We start from the raw sequence: 20,108 nt of genomic DNA on the forward strand, positions 1-20,108 counted from the left end.
TAACAACAGACCTGAGAAGCTCCGTGAGGGAGCCTCAGAGTTGCATAGATGGTCAGAACCCAACTTGAAACAGCTTCCAGAACAAAAAGGAATTGATTGTCAGCTCTCTCCCTCTGCTGAAGAAAGGTTTGAAGTTTTTAAAAAAGTTTAAAAGAGTTTCTTAAAAAAGGGCTAAGAAGGTCTTGTCTCGGCAGTCTGGGGCTGGAAAGGAGGGGCAGTGTGAGACGTGGTCTGTCCCATTCAGACAGCCCACAGAGGGAACACGGCCTGACCTGAGCCCTGCCCCACTGAATAACATCCTGTGGTTACAGTGTCTTCAAAGTGTACCTGGGCATGGTGAGAGGGCAGTGCGCATGGGAGCCTGTGGGTTGGGCAGAGGGCTTTCCAAGAAGGGGCCTCACAGTTTGGCCTGGCACATGGGCTCAGAGAGGAGACTGCTGGGCCAGTGGCAGGGCGCCTGTTCTGGGGGGAGGGGGACAGCAGGTCTTTCTTCCAGCCTCCATGAACAAAGGCAGGCTCAAGACAGGTGGTCCCATCACAGCTCTCGGGCTGGCTGCTGGCCTCCTTGTCAGAGGTGCTTGCTTCTGCCTGTCCTCCCTCTGCCTGTCCTTCTGCTCCCTCAAGCACCAGCTCGCCCATGTCTCCAGCCAGCTTCTGCATGCTCATGGCCTCTGAGTTGCCTTGGATGTCAGGGACTGCATTCCGATGGCCTGTCTGGTCACAGGAGATGAAGTCCGAGTAGGAGGACTCGACCACCATCATGCCTGTTGCATTGCTCCTTGGGCAGGAGCCAAGTTTCCTTCAAGTCCAGAAATGAAGGTAGAATTCAGCAACGTTTTAAGGTGAGCAGTCCAGGCCCAAGGTGTACACAGGAGTACCTCTTGCCCTTTCTCTTTCCCAGTGTCACCTGGCCCAGTGCCACCTTGCAGTGCCGGACTGCATTCTTTTTTATTAAAGATTTTTGTGTGTGTGTGCTTGTACTGGGACTTGAACTCAGGGTTTGGGCATTGTTCCTTAGCTATTTTACTTAAGGCTAGTACTCTACCACTTGAGCCACAGCTCCACTTTTGGCTTTTTGGTGGTTAGTTGGACTTAGTCTCCTGGACCTTCTTGCCCAGGTAGGCCTTGAAACATGATCCTTAGAGCTCAGCCTCCTGAGTATCTAGGATTATAGGTGTGAGCCACTGGTGCCTGGCTAGGCAACTGAGTTTTAAAGAGACTAACGTTGCCAAAATCATAGAGCTTTAGAGTTTCAGGGCCAGGATCCAAATCAAGATAGTTCAGAATTCTTTGCTCTTTCCAGACTCTCATACCAACTCCTCATAGATGTCTTTGAGTCTTTTCAGTCCTGGAAACCAGCTTTTAATTGTTTTTAATTCCCTTGGAGCACTTTTCTACTCCATTCCTACTTCTGAGAAAACACTGGAATCAGCATTTGTTTTACTGAGTTGATGTGAGCCTTTATGGAGGGTCAGATTAAGATATGGCCCACACCATAGCCTCTGTGTCCTTGTCCACACATTTGCTGAGACTCTACCATGGTTGTGTTTGGGGCCCCCCATGTGACACATCCCTCTTAGGAATGTTAGAAATAGGATTCCAGCTGGCTGCTTGACATCGCTGACTGGTCCAGGAATCTTACATTGAGCTCAATCATCTCTGAGAAGTAAATGGGGGCCCTGTGGCCCGATGGCTGTGCTGTGCTGTGCTGAGTGAGTGTGCTCTATATGTATCCTGTGGAGTGGGGAGTTGGTCCATCTTAAGTCCTCTCTGTTGCCTTTTTACTTTGCCGATTACTATAGTCATTTTTTTATTAATTTATTAATTGAACACAATTTTTTTTGACAAGGTGTTGTGCAAAAAGGGTACAGTTACATAGTAGGGCAGTGTGTACATTTCTTGTGATATCTTACACCCTGTTTTTCTATCCCTTCTCTAGGTCAGGTAGACATATATACAGTATACAATGTATCAAGAACATATACCGTAGCCACGTGGCCACGCCCAAGAAAGTTCGCCTAGGGCTTTAAATGTAATGTCGATATTAGACAATATGTTGACAGTAGTCTTATACGAACGTACATACATAGCTTTTGAGCTATTGTATTCCCCTGAGAGGTCACTTTTTGACCTTTATATGTTGAGTAATTGTTTGGTTTTAGTTACATACTGTTGGGTCCCTGCCCCAATCCTGTGGGGAATACTATTTGACAAGCAGTTTTTGGTTTCACAGACCTGGTCTCTACTGTCTCTCCATCTCCCTTTCTTAACAGTCATATATCAGGGAGATCATGCCCCTTTGTTTTCTGTGTTCTAGGCTTGTCTCGCTCAACATTATTTGTTCGAGTTCTGATCATTTCCCTGCCAATAACAATATTTCACCATTCCTAATCGCTATGTAGTATTCCATTGTGTGTAAGTACCATATTTTTTGGATCCATTCGTCTGTGGAGGGGCATCTGGGTTGTTTCCATATTTTGGCTATTGTGAATTGTGCCGCGATAAACATGGAAGTACAAACGTCTTTTTGATATCTTGGGTTTTGCTGTTTAGGATAGATGCCTAGGAGTGGTATGGCTGGGTCATAGGGTAGGTCTATATTGAGCTTTTTGAGAAACCTCCATGGAGAAGGGTTCTTCTTTCCCCACACCCCCTCCAGCATTTGTTGTTGCCTGAGTTCAGAGCATAGGCCATTCTAACTGGGGTGAGGTGGTATCTCAGGGTTCTTTTTATTTGCATTTCCTTTACTACCAGGGATGTTGAACATTTCCTCATGTGTTTCTTTGCCATTTTTATATCTTCTCTTGTGAAGTCTCTCTTTAGCTCCTTTGCCCATTTCCTAATTGGTTTATTGGGCTTGGAGGGGCTTAGTTTTTTGAGTTCTCTGTAGATGACAGATAATAGGCCTTTGTCTGTTGCTGTGCTGGTAAAGATCCTTTCCCATATGGTTGGTTGTCTTTCTATTTTGGTGGCTATGTCCTTAGCTGTGCAGAAACTTTTTATTCTGTAGTAGTCCCATTTGTCGAATCTCTCCCCTATTTGTTGTGCCCCTGGGACTATATTCAGGAAGTTCCTTCCTGTGCCTATAAGTTCTAGCATCTTTCCTACTCTGTCCTTCAGTAGTTTCAAGGATTCAGGTCTGATATTGAGGTCCTTGATCCATTTTGAGTTGATCTTGGTGCATGGTGGTAGGCTTGGGTCTACTTTGAGTTTTCTGCATATGGCTGCCCAGTTCTCCCAGCACCAGTAGTTGAAGAGGCTATGTTTATTCCATTGTATGTCTTTGGCTCCTTTGTCAAATATCAGCTGACTGTAAGAGTGTGGTTTTATTTCTGGATCTTCAATTCTAATCCATTGGTCTTCCGATCTGTTTTTATACCAATATCAGGCTGTTTTTGTTATGATGGCCCTATAGTAGAGCTTGAAGTCTGGTATTGTGATACATCCTGCACTGCTTTTTTTGCCTAGAATTGCTTTGGCTATTCTAGGTTTTTTGCTGTTCCATATGAATTTATGGATTGGTTTCTCTATTTCAGTGAAGAATGTGGCTGGGATTTTGATAGGGATTGCATTGAATTTGTATAACAATTTGGGCAATATGGCCATTTTCACTATATTGATTCTGCCTACCCATGAGCATGGGAGGTCTTTCCATCTCCTCGTGTCCTCTTTGATTTCCCTTATTCGATTTTTATAGTTCTCATTAAATAGGTCCGTCACGTCCTTGGTTAAGTTGATCCCTAGGTACTTTATTCTTTTTCTGGCTACTGTAAATGGAATTGTTTCCATAATTTCCTTTTCTGTTTACATATTGCTGGTGTACAGAAAAGCTGCTGACTTTTGTGGATTGATTTTGTATCCTGCTACTTTGCCAAATTGGTTTATTAGGTGTAGGAGTTTGGGTACTGAGTTTTTTGGGTCCTTCAGATATAAGATCATGTTGTCTGCGAATAGGGATAACTTGATTTCTTCCTTGCCGATGTGGATCCCTTTGATGTCCTCCTCTTGCCTTATTGCTATGGCTAGGGATTCCAGCACTATGTTGAAAAGAAGTGGGGAGAGTGGGCATCCTTGTCTTGTTCCTGAGTTTAGGGGGAATGATTTAAGTTTCTCTCCATTTAATATGATATTGGCAGTTGGTCTGTTGTATATGGCTTTTATTGTTTTGAGGAATGTTCCATCTATTCCTGTTCTCTCCAAAGCTTTTAATAGGTATGGATGTTGGGCTTGGAATATGGCCTAGTGGCAAGAGTGCTTGCCTCGTATACATGAAGCCCTGGGTTCGATTCCCCAGCACCACATATATAGAAAAAAAAAAAACAAAACACGACCAGAAGTGGCTCTGTGGCTCAAGTGGCAGAGTGCTAGCCTTGAGCAGAAGGAAGCCAGGGACAGTGCTCAGGCCCTGAGTCCAAGGCCCAGGACTGGCAAAAAAAAAAATAAATAAAAAATAGGTATGGATGTTGTATTTTGTCAAAGGCTTTTTGGGCATCGACTGAGATAACAATGTAATTCTTAATTTTAGATCTGTTTATGTGGTGAATTACGTTGATTGATTTACGGATGTTGAACCATCCTTTTGACTGTGGGATGAAGCCTACTTGGTCATGATGTATGATTTTCTTGTTCAGTTTCTGGATCCTGTTAGCTAATATTTTATTAAGGAGCTTTGCGTCTGTGTTCATTAGTGATATTGGTCTGTAGTTCTCTTTTTTTGTTGGGTCTTTGCCTGGTTTGGGAATGAGTATGATATTAGCTTCGTAGAATGAGTTTGGGATTTCTCCCTCTGTTTCTATTTTGCGGAAGAGTTTGAGGAGTATTGGTATTAGCTCCTCACTAAAGGTTTTATAGAATTCATTGGTGAATCCATCTGGGCCTGGGCTTTTCTTTGTTGGGAGGTTCTTGATTACCTCCTGTATCTCACTGTAAGTTATTGGCTTATTTAGTTGATTTATTTCTTCTTGGTTCAGTTTGGGCAGTTTGTACTTCTTTAAGAATTTATCCATTTCTGTAAAATTATTGTTTTTTGCTGAGTAGAGGTTCTGGAAATAGCTCCTTATGATTGTTTGAATATCGTGTGTACTTGTTGTAATTTTTCTGGTGGAGTCCTTAATTTTACATACATGAGTCTCTTCTCTTCTTTTTTTTTTGTAAGTCTTGCGAGGGGTCTGTCAATTTTATTTATTTTCTCAAAGAACCAGCTTTTAGTCTTATTTATTTGTTGAATGGCCTTTCTTTCTTTCTTTTTTTTTTTTTTTTTGGCCAGTCCTGGGGCTTGGACTCAGGGCCTGAGCACTGTCCCTGGCTTCTTTTTGCTCAAGGCTAGCACTCTGCCACTTGAGCCACAGCGCCGCTTCTGGCCGTTTTCTGTATATGTGGTGCTGGGGAATTGAACCCAGGGCCTCATGTATATGAGGCAAGCAGTCTTGCCACTAGGCCATATCCCCAGCCCAAAACTGGTTTTTTTTTTTTTTTTTTGGCCAGTCCTGGGGCTTGGACTCAGGGCCTGAGCACTGTCCCTAGCTTCTTCTTGCTCAAGGCTAGCACTCTGCCACTTGAGCCACAGCGCCACTTCTGGCCATTTTCTGTATATGTGGTGCTGGGGAATCGAACCCAGGGCCTCATGTATATGAGGCAAGCACTCTTGCCACTAGGCCATATCCCCAGCGATATAAGTATCATCAATTTTATTTTATTTTATTTTTTCCTTTTTGGCCAGTCCTGGGCCTTGGACTCAGGGTCTGAGCACTGTCCCTGGCTTCTTTTTTATACTCAAGTCTAGCACTCTGCCACTTGAGCCACAGTGCCACTTCTGGCCATTTTCTGTATTTGTGGTGCTGGGGAGTTGAACCCAGGGTTTCATGTATAGGAGGCAAGCACTCTTGCCAGTAGGCCATATCCACAGCCCCTGAATGGTCTTTCTATTTTCAATCAGATTTATTTCCTCTTTAATCTTTGTGATCTCTTTCTTCCTAGTCGTTTTAGATTCTGTCATTTCTTGTTTCTCCAGTTGTTTTAGTTTCATCGTGAGGTTATTCACCTGCTCTGCTTCCATTCTTTTTTTTTTTTTCTTCAAATATTTATTATCAAACTGATGAGAGGTTACAGTTTCATACGTTAGGCATTGGATACATTTTTTGTACTGTTTGTTACCTTGTCCCTCATACCTCCTTCCCTCCTCCCCCTTTCCCTTTCCCACCCTGAGGTGTTCAGTTCACTTATACCAAACAGTTTTGCAAGTATTGCTTTTGTAGTTGTTTGTCTTTTTTTACCCTGTGTCTCTCAATTTTGGTATTCCCTTTCAATTTCCTACTTCCAATACCAGTATACACGGTTCCAGTATACTCAGATAAGATTACAGAGATAGTGTAGGTACAACCACAGGAAGGTGATACAAGAAGATCATCAATAATAGAAGCTACAGATACACATGGGACGTTGAAAGTAGTTACAACTGTGATATAACAATTGTTTCCATAACATGGAGTTCATTTCACTTAGCATCATCTTATGTGTTCATAAGGGTATAGCTATTGGGCCTTGTGATGCTCTGCTATGACTTGCCTAAACCTGTCCTAATTATTCCCAATAAGGGAGACAATAGAGTCCATGTTTCTTTGGGTCTGGCTCACTTCACTTAGTATAATTTTTTCCAAGTCCTTCCATTTCCTTACAAATGGGACAATGTCATTCTTTCTGTTTTTTTTTTTTTTTTTTTGGCCAGTCCTGGGCCGTCAACTCAGGGCCTGAGCACTGTCCCTGGCTTTTTTTTTGCTCAAGGCTAGCACTCTGCCACTTGAGCCACAGCGCCACTTCTGGCCATTTTCTGTATATGTGGTGCTGAGGAATTGAACCCAGGGCCTCATGTATACGAGGCAAGCACTCTTGCCACTAGGCCATATTCCCAGCCCCATGTCATTCTTTCTGATAGAGCCATAAAATTCCATTGTGTATATGTACCACATTTTCCTGATCCATTCGTCTACTGAGAGGCATCTGGGTTGGTTCCAGATTCTCACTATGACAAATTGTGCTGCGATGAACATTGTTGTGCTGATGGCATTACTGTGATTTTGTTTGTGGTCTTTTGGATAGATACCCAAAAGTGGGGCTGCTGGGTCATAGGGGAGTTCTATATTTAGCCTTCTGAGGAATCTCCATACTGCTTGCCAGAGTGGCTGAACCAGATTACATTCCCACCAACAATGAAGTAGGGTTCCCTTTTGGCCACATCCCCTCCAACAATTGTCATTGATAGTTTTCTTGATATATGACATTCTTACTGGGGTGAGATGGAATCTCAATGTTATTTTGATTTGCATTTCCTTTATGGCCAGTTATGTAGAGCATTTTTTCATATGTCTCTTGGTCATTCTCATTTCCTCATCGGAGAAGTCTCTTTGTAAGTCTTTAGCCCACTTGATGAGGGGGCTATTGGTTCTTTGCGGTTTTGTTTTGGAGGAAGGTAATTTTTTTAGTTCTGCATATATTTTAGATATGAGGCCTTTGCCCGTTGAATGTCCGGTAAAGATCTTCTCCCAGTCTGTGGGCTTTCTGTTTATCTTGCGAGCTATGTCCTTTGCCGTGCAGAAGCAGTCCCATTTGTCCAACCTTTCTTTGATTTGTAGCCTTTCTGGGTCTTTGTTAAGGAAGTTCTGTCCTGCGCCAAGGAGCCCAAGTGTTTCTCCTACTCCTTCCTTTAGTGTTTTCAGGGTGTCTGTTTTGATTTCGAGGTCTTTAATCCATTTGGAATTGATTTTGGTGCAGGGTGATATATAAGGATTTAGTTTTAGTTTGTTGCATGTGCTTCCATTCTTTTAATGTGAGTGCTGAGGGCAATGATCTTGCCCCTCAGTACTGCCTTAGCTGTGTCCCATAGGTTTCTTTGTGATGTGTTTTCATTGTCATTGTGGCTTATGAATTCGTTGATTTCATCTTTAATTTGGTCTGTGGCCCAAGTGTTGGATAGCAGTGTGGGGTTTAGCTTCCAAGAGTGTGTATAGCCTCTGTGGTATCCTTTGTTATTAAGGGTTACCTTTAATCCACTGTGGTCAGATATAATACATGGGATGATGTCAATACTTTTGTATTTGCTGAGGTTCTTTGTGTGGGCTATGACGTGGTCTATTTTGGAGTGTGATCCATGGGCTGCTGAGAAGAAGGTGTATTGGGTCTCTGTAGGGTGGAAGATTCTGTATAGGTCTGTCAGATCCATTTACTATAGTCATTTGACTGTGTGTGTTTGTCTGTAGTCTGACAGTGTCTCATCTTTACTGTATATCACTTACTTCCTGTCGTGGGTTTCTTTCTCTTACCCTCATGGGACCTATGGATGCTTACAAATCAGAAACTATGAGAGTGTTAACTTTTCTAGAGCAGCTCTTGAGTAATGGGGAACAGGACCCTGTGCATCAAAGTTTTCTTTCTCCACACAGATAGGCAGTTCTGCAATATGTTGGTTTATCAGTGAGTCTGTAATGGGATCGAGCCCCAGGGACCCACAGGCATCATCAGCTCTAGAACACACCTTTGGCTTACTGGGTTTTTTTCTTCTTGATTTACTCATCTCAATCTTTCCATTTCTTCCCTAAAGATGACTTTCCAGCATAACTTTTGGTCACAAAGCATCTCTATCAGGGGATGTAAGTGAGTCAGATATAAATGGCAGGTGAATGACAAAGCAGCTTGGATTGCTTTACCCAACAACCCTGAGAGACAGGACCAGGTTGGTACTATTCTTGATGATTTCCTAATTTGTGTCCCCCAAGTGTTTGGATATTTGCCTGGTGATTTCTATGAGTCTCTGAGAGAACTTTCTATTGTTGACAAAAAGAAATTTTCTCAGGGTAATTACAGTATACTTTTTAGAAATAGCATAGGTTCCCCCCCCTTTTAAAAATTATTATAAAGCTGATATACAGAGGGGTTACAGTTATATGTCAGGTAATGAGTACATTTCTTTTTGGACAATGTTACCCCTTCCCTCACACTCTCCAACTTTTCCCCTCTCATATCCACAAGCAAGTTGTGTCCTTCATTTTCAACATAGTATCTAGTGAGTTCCACTGCTGCACTTGTCCACTCTTTGTGTGTCCATTTCTGTGTCTCCTCCTTTACCTTCCCAAAGACAGATAAACAAGGCAAAAAGAAAAGAAAACAAAAACAGCAACCAAAAGAAACACCTTTTCTTTCTAGTTCCTAGAGTTCATTTCAATAAATTTTGTTTTATATGATCAGATGCACATGGGCATTGTGTGTTTGAGTTCCTCTCCTAAGAATATCCTCATTTGGTCTCACTGTGTGTGAATGCCTAGATTTCCTGTATAATTTACCATGTTCCAGTCTATCTTAGATCTGGCTTCTGCATATAAGAGAAAACATGTAGTTTGTTTCCCTGAGCTTAACATGATTTGTTCTAGGTCCTTCTATTTTCCTGCAAATGGCATAATATTATTCTTTCTAGTGGTGGTGTAAAATTCCAGTGTGTGTGGGTACCATATTGTTTGGATCCACTCATCTATTGTAGGGCATCTAGGCTGTTTCCACAACTTGGCTATTATGAATAGTTCAGCAATGAACATGGATGTGCAAAATGTCTTTACAGTATCCTGGCTTGTGATATTCTGGGTAGATGCCCAGGAGTGGTATAGCTAAGTCGTAGGGAAGTCTATGTCTAGTTTAGTTTTTTTTTTTTTTTTTTTTTTGCCAGTCCTGGGCCTTGGACTCAGGGCCTGAGCACTGTGCCTGGCTTCTTCCCGCTCAAGGCTAGCACTCTGCCACTTGAGCCACAGCGCCGCTTCTGGCCGTTTTCTGTATATGTGGTGCTGGGGAATCGAACCTAGGGCCTCGTGTATCCGAGGCAGGCACTCTTGCCACTAGGCTATATCCCCAGCCCCAGTTTTGTTTTTTTTTAATTGTGGGGATTAGCTCTCCTTGAGCTCCTCAGCTCAAGGCTAGCTCTCTACTACTTGAGCCACAGTGCTACTTCTGGTTTTCTGGTGGTTAATTGGGGATAAGAGACCCACAGACTTTTCTGCTCAGCCTGGCTTTGAACTGTAATCCTCAGATCTCAGCCTCCTGAGTAGTTAGGATTACAGGTGTGAGCCACTGGTACCCCATTTATGTTTAGATTTTTTTTTTTTTTTTTGAGGAACCTCCAGACTGCTTCCAGACTGCTGCACTAGTTTACATTTCCACCTTCAGTGCAATGGGGTTCCCTTTCCCCACATTCCTGCCCACATAGAAATAGCACAAGTTTTTTTTTTTTTTGGCCAGTCCAGGGCCTTGGACTCAGGGCCTGAGCACTGTCCCTGGCTAGCACTCTGCCACCTGAGCCACAGTGCCCCTTCTGGCTGTTTTCCATATATGTGGTGCTGGGGAATCGAACCAAGAGCTTCATTGTGTAGGAGGCAAGCACTCTTGCCACTAGGCCATATTCCCAGCCCAGTTTTTTTTTTTTTTTTTTTGACAGTCCTGGGGCTTGGACTCAGGGCCTGAGCACTGTCCCTGGCTTCTTTTTGCTCAAGGCTAGCACTCTGCCACTTGAGCCACAGCGCCCCTCCTGGCCATTTTCTGTATATGTGGTGCTGGGGAATTGAACCCAGGGCCTCATGTATACGAGGCAAGCACTCTTGCCACTAGGCCACATCCCCAGCCCCGAAATAGCACAAGTTTTAAGAAGCATGTTTTTGGGGGGAGAGGGAATCATTTATTGATCACATTTTATGCTTGTTTGCTTCCTTTAGGTGATGGCAAGATGGCTTCTGGATAGCACCAAGCTCCTCTGTCTGTGTAGTGGGAGTATATTGGAGCACCACTGACCCCATAGGCTACTGCCAAATTCTTCCTTAGCAGCCATTTCTCTCCTTCCACAGTATCCTATTGGCGTTGCCTCAATTGTCTGTCCATCCAGGAAGCCTAGATTTTATCCATCTGTCCTCTCTACTATTTCTAGTGTGGTCATGAGATGGCTGCCAACTTCCAGGCCTCATGTCCTCACTAATCCCTCCTCAGACAGAAAAGAGAAGTTTTCCAATGCTTCCTTTTAGTTTTGTATCCTCCATCCACCTATCCATCCAACAAGCACTCAAAAAGCCTCTGGTATGAGGTACTTCTCTAGGTGCTGAGACTATAGCAGCAGTCAAAATGAATACCCTGTCCTCACAGAGGAGCTCTACATAGGACAAAATGTGGGGAATGTGAGTGGAAAAAGGATCCTGTCACCAACTTTGTCTCCGTCCCTTTGGCTGCTATAATAAATTGCCTGCAACGTCTCTTTCACCCTAACTTGTTAAGCCTGAATCATCCTCCAGATAAAGCAAAGGTACTGACTTTTTTTTTAAGTGGAGGAGAGAGGTTCTCTGGGTAGTCTAGGCCCACCTTGAACTCGCAGGCCACTTGCTTTAGCCTCACAAGTGCTAAGATTACAGGCAGACACTGCCATGCCCAACTTGAGATATCAACTCTTGGTTGGAGTCATTTTTGATCTTGCCAATGGGATGTGGCCTCTTTCCCCTTATGCCAGTAGCATTTTCTTTTTATTCTTTGTACCCTTCACATCCAGAAATCTCACTTGTGCATCTGCTTGACTTATTTTTTGTTTTTTTTGCCAGTCCTGGGGCTTGAATTCAGGGCCTGAGCACTGTCCCTGGCTTCTTTTTGCTCAAGGCTAGCACTCTACCACTTGAGCCACAGCACCACTTCCGGCTTTTTCTATATATGTGATGCTGAAGAATCAAACCCAGGGCTTCATGTATATGAGGTGAGCACTTTAGCACTAGGCCATATTCCCAGCCCTGACTTTTTTTTTTTTTTTTTTGCCAGTCCTGGGCCTTGGACTCAAGGCCTAAGCACTGTCCCTGGCTTCTTTTTGCTCAAGGCTAACACTGCCACTTGAGCCACAGCGCCACTTCTGGCCATTTTCTATATATGTGGTGCTGGGGAATCAAACCCAGGGCTTCATGTATATGAGGGAAGCACTCTTGCCACTAGGCCATATTCCCAGCCCCATTAAAGAAATTTTAATTGTTATTATAAAGGTGATGTACAGAGAGGTTATAGTTACAGAAGTCAGATAAAGAATACCTTTCCTTTTGGACAGTGTCACCCTTTTTCTTGCTCACTCCCAGTTTTTCCCTCCTTGTCTCACTTCTTGTTAGCTCTTCTAGGCATCTGGTACCACTATGTGTGCCAGGCATTATGAAAACTTAAGGTTACAAAAGGGGTATAAGATACCCCAGGCCAAGCTTAACACTTTTTTTCTGTACTGGAGTTTGAACTCATGTCCTTGTACTTGCTAAATCCAACAGTTTCTTCATACAGTAAGTTTTTATTTAATTAAAGAACAAATAATATATACATAAGAAAGAGGAGGAGGTGATAGTCAAAAAGGATGAGGAGGAATAAAGAGACCACTGACCACTGACTCCAGCCAGGATAATTACTGTTAATCTATTAAAAAAAACTAAACCTATGGTATAACCTTTAGGATGACTGGCCCTATTTGATCCATTCTGTTTTCAGATGGGTGTACATGTGCTAAATTTCCAGTCTTTTTTGTGTATTCATATTTACAGAGCTGAGCCATATTAGCTTGAATGTGGGCAATCTACATTTATTATCAGAATCTTCTTCCTCCCTCCATCTGTTATAGGAAGCATTAAGAAAAAAAAAAAAAAAAAAGAACAAAAAACTCCTGGAGCTGAGTTCAAGCCATTTCAGAGGCCATAGATAGAGGGATCCAAGACCCTAAGGAGATTGTATCAGAAAAATAGAAAGGGCTGGGGTGTATGTGTCACATGGTAAAGCACCTGTCTAGAAAGTGTGGGGACCTTATCTCCAACCCCACTACTCACTCTGTCGGTCTCTCACACACACTGATTGTGACTCAGAATACTTCTATATTTAAACAGGGACGGCTTCCACCAGATGGCGCTCTAAAGCATAGCTGGGACTATTAGCATCAGCCTTCAAATTCCCACTCATCTGGGCCCTTTCATTAACTTCTTCTCAACATCATTCTGCATATTAATTATTTACACTCCATTTACTGCCTTATAACAACACGTCCTGCCCTACGGAAAGAGACAAAATAAAAACTCTTCCATTTTTGCCTCTGCAATTATTCCATCCAAAACTTTTAAAATTGCTTACTGGAGTCTTTCCTCAAAATTATTATACCTTTGCTTGAGCTAAGCCTCCACTTACATATTTTCTCACTTCTGCTTTTGCACGTACATATTTTACCTAAAAGCGATCATATTTGCCACTGTTTGTTATATAATAATAATCTTGGAAATATTTCCTTACTGACATATATGTAATCCTCACATTATTCCATTCTAACCATGCACCATGGTTTATCTTGCAATTATTATAATAACAAAATATTGATAGCATGTAATATATCCATGTTTAACTTATTAACACGAATATACATTAACATGATCATGTTAATGGTTATTAATAGTAAAACAGTATTTTGCTATTATTAGAAACAACACTCTGTCATGACTTTTTGGATACATCTTATGTAGACGCTCCATATAGAGCAATTTTAGGATACATTTGATAGTGCCAATCCGTTGGCGTTTTTGACAGATAGTTCTGTTTACAGGAGCCCGGCATGGGGCTCCGGGCCGCGGCGCGCTGACTCCTCCTGTCCAGCAGGGGGCGCGCGGCCGCCGTTCCCGCATGCGCAGTGCGCGCGGTGTGTCAGCGGCCGCCGAGCCCCGGTGCCGGCGTCGCGCTCCCGGCTCCTCGCTGCCTGGGACCTAGTCCTTCAGGTGGTCCCCGCCTTGGCGCGATCCAGCCCCGGCGTCCGCAGCATGAGCTGGTGGTGACCGAGCGCAGTGCGGGGGCCGAGCGGCAGGCAGCCGTGGCCGAGGTGAGCACGGCGTGCAGGCCCAGGCCAGGCGGTCGCTGAGGGTCCGGGGACTCGATCGGCCGGGTTGGGCCGGGCCGGGGGTGGGGTGGGCGCGGACCTGAGGCAGGCTGGGGACTTCTAAGGCCGCCTACTCCGCCGGGCCGTTCTCTGACTCCCCGCCGCGGCCACGCCTTGACGCCCTTCTCCTGGTCCCCCGGCCCCGGCTGCCCCTCCCGTCCCTGGCGTCTCCACCGGCCCCCCTCGTTCCTCCGCGGGGTCCTTGCCCTCCGCCGCCACCTCCCGCCGCTCCCTCAGTGCAGCCCCAGCCCAGCGGCGCCTCATTCTCACGGCCGGACCCAGAATCCGTGGGCAGGTGGCCGAGGCCCGAAGCCCAGGCGTTCGGGAACCGCGTTCCGGGTAGAACTTGGGAAGCAGATCTAGGCACAGGCGCGACAAGTTTGGGAACTCAAGTGCTAGCTCTGTGTAACCTGCCGGGAAAGGCTAATCTTGGTCAAAGGATGTCATTTTGAGATTAAAAAAAAAAAAATTAGGTCCACTTTAATTCTTGCAAGTCAGTGAAGCGGCTCCGGTATTTATAAAGCTGGGTTTGGTTTGTGTGTTTCAGAGCTCAAAGGCTATCTTGGTAATAAAATATGGTTGATTGAGCCAGGACGCCAATGGTTTGCGCCTGTGATCATAGCTACTCAGAAGGCTGAGATCTAAGGATCGAAGTTCCAAGCTAACCAGGGCAGAAAAGTCTGAGATACTTTTAGCTCCCGTTAACTCATAAAATGCCAGAGATGGAGATGTGGCTCAATGTAGAGCACTAGCATTAGTGTAAAAGCTAAGCAAGAGTATGGGGCCTTGAGTTCAAACCCTAGTATAGGTGCATCCATGCGTGCACCCCCCCCTCCCACCACCACCATTCAGTTCTTGTGGGAGGCTTAAGAAGCCTGGTCACTTGTGCTGATATGAGGATTGTCAGGGCTTGGAGCCTGACTGACTGGCAGCCTCTGAGTCCTAGTGGCATTGTGAGTTCTATAGTGTTGCTCGTGCTTAGCTTTTCCCTTTACTTTCTCCATCTGTATAATAAAGGTGATAGTATAGTTATGTAGGTTAAACAAATGAACATTTATGAAGTGCTTAAGACAGACTCAGACCCGTAGTTATTAGTTACTTAATAATTTCTGTTGTATCAATTATAGTGTGACTGCCACAATTAAAAGCTTTTTAGAAATCATTTTTAGAGATAGTTATAACTTTAATTATAAAGAATCATTTCAGGGAAGGCAGTGATTATGGATTTTCTTGCTTTTACTCAAATTTGGTTCTTTTGTTTTCCTGGTTAAGTTCAAATGAGGCCATGGCCCTGGGAGTTTATCAGTGATGGCTTGTCTACAGAGATTTGAAAGATAAGCCTGGCGTTTGTGGCTCATGCCTGTAATCTAGCTACTCAGGAAGCTGAGATATGAGGAGCTCAGTCTGAAGCCAGTGTGAACAGGAAAGTGCATGAGACTCTATCTCCAATTCACCAACAAAAAGCCAGAAGTGATTGAATGCTAGCCTTAAGCTAACAGCTTAGAGACAGAGCCCAGGTCCTGAGTTTAAGCCCTAGGACTGGTGGGCGCACACACACAAATTAAGGAGACAAGAAATTATGACTTAGAATGTTGGTTTAAATGGATTGATTATAACCTGAAGCTCAAAAATAAGGTTTGTTCAGGCAAATTCAGGAATAAGTAATTCCAGGAACAGAAAATATATCTCATCTGGACAGTAGATGATGGTTAAAAGACTTCCCGTGACTCATTGTTTAACATCTAGCCAGATGACTCCTGTGCTTTGCTGGGACAAGTTTGATTTTTTTTGGCCAGTTCTGGGCCTTGGACTCAGGGCCTGAGCACTGTCCCTGGCTTCCTTTTGCTCAAGGCTAGCACTCTGCCACTTGAGCCACAGTGCCACTTCTGGCCGTTTTCTGTATATGTGGTGCTGGGGAATCGAACCCAGGGCCTCATGTATATGAAGCAAGCTCTCTTGCCACTAGGCCATATCCCCAGCCAAGTTTGATTTGTTTTAAGGAGGGCGATGTTTGTAGAACTTTGTCTAGAAATTCTTGTTTTGATCTAGGTTATGTGCTATATGGAGCAAACCTTCATGAAGTTTTTGTCTGTCCTTTTACTGGACTTGCAACTTCTTGTTGATAGGCTCACACTCTTTGGAGATGATGATTTGTTTCCTTCAGTGATGGGTTTGGAAGCAGCCATCTTTCTGTGTGTCAGTACTTGGCAGTGTGGTTCTGTGTGTTACAGGGGTATGGATGGGGAACCCCAAATCCAGCAGATATCTTACCCTCCATGGTAACCTAGCACCTTGAAAGCCTCACTGGGAGGCAGCTGTTTCTCTTATCTGACTCAAGATTTGACTCTACCCCTCCAGCCTCAGGTTTCCCACATGGAAAGGCCTTCAGATCCCCACAGAGTTGCAGGACATGGCTAATGGAGGAGAATGAATGAAGTGGATCTTTCAAAGCTAGTAGTAGTGGTGGAATATAAGGCTGGACATGGGATCTAGGATCTAATGACCTAGCAGGATTTAATGGGATGCAGGATTTAATAACAACTAAGACTAGTCTGAATGCTTGCTGAGCAGATGTTTTGAACCTGGACAAAGAAGGATGATTCTCACCCTGGGATCATTTTGCCTCCCTAAGGGATATTTGGTCAATTCTGGATGTCTGGATATAGTTTTGGTGCCTCCAATTGAGGATTGCCTCTGGCTTTTACTAAATGAGGGCCAGATGTGCTAACAAACCCTTAATTGTATGAATTGTGTATGAAACACCTCCCCATACAAAACAACCTATCTAGTCCAAAGTGTCTGTTTTGCCAAGGTCAAGAAACCCTGGCCTGCAATAAATGTGAAGGAGGCGTCAGGACTGTCTTGGCAGAGTGTTGAGGAAGGAGTCAGAGGCCTCAGGGAGATGGAGAGTGCTACTCAGGGCCGGTGGTGCTGCACCACCTGCCATGTTTCTGAGAGGGTCCATGCTCTTCCTTCTGCTGGTATGGAATGCCTGGTGAGTGAGTGGGCTTGGTGTGGCTGTCCTTTATGGACCAGAATTGCTTTTCACAGCTGTTACCATGGAAGGGGTTCCCAAATATCAGTGGAGATAGTCGTTTTCTGAAGTATTAGAGCTCTCCTGTGGCATATAACTGTGGGAGGCAGGCAGATATAGTACCTGCAATGTTGTTCAGATTTGGACTCACAGCCACGTCATCTTGTCTCACCATACTGGAGGGCTCCTGAGAGTAGTGCAGATAGGCAGCCAACCAGCATATTAATTGTCTTCTGGTTGCATAACCAGGGGGAACAACCAACCGAACTAGAGCTGACATGAGGAAGATTTCAGAGGTGAGCCAGTTTGAGGAAGTACTTTGCAACAGAAATATGTTCCCTCATCCATTCTTCCTTAAGGGAACAACTGAAGTTTGCTTGCTCCTTCCTTCCTTCCTTCCTTCCTTCCTTCCTTCCTTCCTTCCTTCCTTCCTTCCTTCCTTCCTTCCTTCCTTCCTTCCTTCCCTCCCTCCCTCCCTCCCTCTCTCCCTCCCTCCCTCCCTCCCTCCCTACCTTCCTCCCTCCCACCCTTCCACCTTGTGTCTCCTGCTTGATCCATTTGTTTATTCCTTTCACCTGAATCTCATTCACTATAAAATATCAGCATAGATTTTGTTACACAGTAAAGATTAGACTTTGTCCTCTGATTCCTTGGCCCTTCACCAATTCTTTCCTGGTGGTGGTTTTACATTCTGTATCTTGCTCCAGTTTTGTTTGTCTTCTCTTGCTCTTTAGAATGGCAGTTCCTCCAGGTAGGGTCTTTGCTTTTGTCTGTTTCCTTCACAGTAATGGTAGTGCTTTGTACTGCTTTAGGTGAAGAAACTAATGAAAACAGATTGTACAATAACCAAGTTTGTGCAGATAAAGCATCGTTTTATGTTAGGCAAATGTTTTGAAACAAAACTAAATGGATATTGTTAGCTATTTCACATTTGATCTTTCTTTCTTGGTTAGTGTTTTCTTCCCAGGGCCTCACATTTGCTTTAAGTGGCTTATATTTTTATTATACACTAACATTTTATTAAGTATTTATGTATAGTATTAAAGATCAAGTAAAATTTATCATATGCTGTATGCATTTATATACAAGTATATCTTTGTGCATATTTACTAGTATTGTCAAAACTCCCTTTTTGTTACTTTAAAAACTTTTTTGTTTGGTGGTCCTGAGGTTTGAACTGGGGGTTTCACACTTGCTGGGCAGGTGCCTTCTTTTTTTTTTTTAGCCAGTCCTGTGCCTTGAACTCAGGGTCTGTGTACTGTCCCTGGCTTCTTTTTGCTCAAGACTAGCTCTCTGCCATTTGAGTCACAGCACCACTTCTGGCCATTTCTATATATGTGGTGCTGAAGAATCGAACCCAGGGCTTCATGTATACAAGGAAAGCACTCTTTCCACTAGACCATATTCCCAGCCCTGGGCAGGTGCCTTCTTGTTATTTCACCAGACTGCATTCAGTAAAGAACAAAACTATTAAAACTTGAAACAGTCCTCTTAAATGAGAGTGTCACTGGCCACTGTAAACATTTGCTTTTTTCTTGTGTCCCTGGTGTTAGGAGTGTGAGGAGGAGGAGGAGGAGGCTGCATGTGTCAGTATGTGTGCGTCAGTCAAGTACAACATCCGGGGTCCTGCCCTCATCCCAAGGATGAAGACCAAGCACCGAATCTACTATATCACCCTCTTTTCCATGTTTCTCCTGGGCCTCATTGCTACAGGCATGTTTCAGTTCTGGCCTCACTCCATCGAGTCCTCAAACGACTGGAGTGTGGAGAAGCGCAGTGTCCGGGATGTACCTGTGGTCAGGCTGCCAGCTGAGAGCCCTATCCCAGAGCGTGGGGATCTCAGTTGCAGAATGCACACTGTTTTGATGTTTACCGTTGTGGCTTCAACCCGAAGAACAAAATCAAGGTGTATATTTACTCCCTGAAAAAGTATGTGGATGACTCTGGTGTCCCAGTCAGCAACACCATTTCCCGGGAGTACAATGAACTGCTCACAGCCATCTCAGACAGTGACTACTACACTGACGACATCAACCGGGCCTGCCTGTTTGTCCCATCCATTGATGTGCTGAACCAGAACTCTCTTCGCATCAAAGAAACAGCTCAGGCACTGGCCCAACTCTCCAGGTATCTGACACTTAGAGACCACAGTGGTCCCTCTAGGAGGGAAGGTGAGAGAGAGGTGGGCATCTCTTCTGAGCTGGCCTCTACCTCTACCTGCTTTCATTCCAATATGTGTGAGAGAGAGGCTGAGGTAGCTGGAGGCCTCTGCTTTGAGCACCTGCCTCTGCCCTGTGAGGCTCTGAGAATTTACCAACTAAGAATGCTTCTTCCTCCCCTTCTTTTTCTTTAAAATTTAATTATGCTGCCCTCCCCAGTCACTTACGTAATACACATTTTCTGTGAGATTTCTGAAAACACAGGCCAGCAAAAAGCAGAATGTAAGCTCCTTTCCTTAATTCTATTTGTTTTTTGTTTTTTTTTTTGCCAGTCCAGGGCCTTGGACTCAGGGCCTGAGCACTGTCCCTGGCTTCCTTTTGCTCAAGGCTAGCACTCTGCCACTTGAGCCACAGCGCCACTTCTGGCCGTTTTCTGTATATGTAGTGCTGTGGAATCGAACCCAGGGCCTCATGTATACGAGGCAAGCTCTCTTGCCACTAGGCCATATCCCCAGCCCCTCCTTAATTCTATTTGAAGAGAACCATTACCCATGTACTTATGTTACTTTCAGTCATTTTGTATAAAGAGTAAGTACATTCTGTATCACACAATCCATGTAATCTTTGGATGCCTTATTTCCCTTATCATGAATATATTTCTCAACAATTCCACTTCTTTTGCATTATATTCCAATTTTTGATGTTGTAATATATTTGACTAGCCTTTTATATTTTAATTCCTTTTAGAACATTTAGGTAGGTTTTCAGTTTTTTATGATTAGGAAAGCATGAAGTCGGCTTTCTCTACTTGTTCCTTCCTTTCTTTCTTTCCTTTCTTTCTTTCTTTCTTTCTCTCTTTCTCTCTCTCTTTCTCTCTTCTTTCTCTCTTTCTCTCTTTCTTTCTTCTCTTTCTTTCTCTTTCTTTCTCTATCTTTCTCTCTTTTTCTTTCTTTCCTTTCTCTCTCTCTTTTCT

The 20,108-nt window shown here is 43.9% G+C and overlaps 1 protein-coding gene across 1 annotated transcript in view; it reads left to right on the forward strand.

Moving 5' to 3' along the window:
* Nucleotides 1-13,713: 13,713 nt before the first annotated feature.
* Nucleotides 13,714-20,108, forward strand: part of Ext2 (exostosin glycosyltransferase 2) — a 126,642-nt gene continuing 120,247 nt past the window's right edge. The window contains 3 exon segments of the mRNA XM_048361110.1: nucleotides 13,714-13,885; nucleotides 18,530-18,830; nucleotides 18,833-19,103. Of these exon segments, the coding sequence (XP_048217067.1) occupies nucleotides 18,569-18,830; nucleotides 18,833-19,103 (533 nt within the window). The 5' untranslated portion in view covers nucleotides 13,714-13,885; nucleotides 18,530-18,568.

Source organism: Perognathus longimembris, chromosome 13 (assembly GCF_023159225.1).
Source record: "Perognathus longimembris pacificus isolate PPM17 chromosome 13, ASM2315922v1, whole genome shotgun sequence".
Lineage (NCBI taxonomy): Eukaryota > Metazoa > Chordata > Mammalia > Rodentia > Heteromyidae > Perognathus > Perognathus longimembris.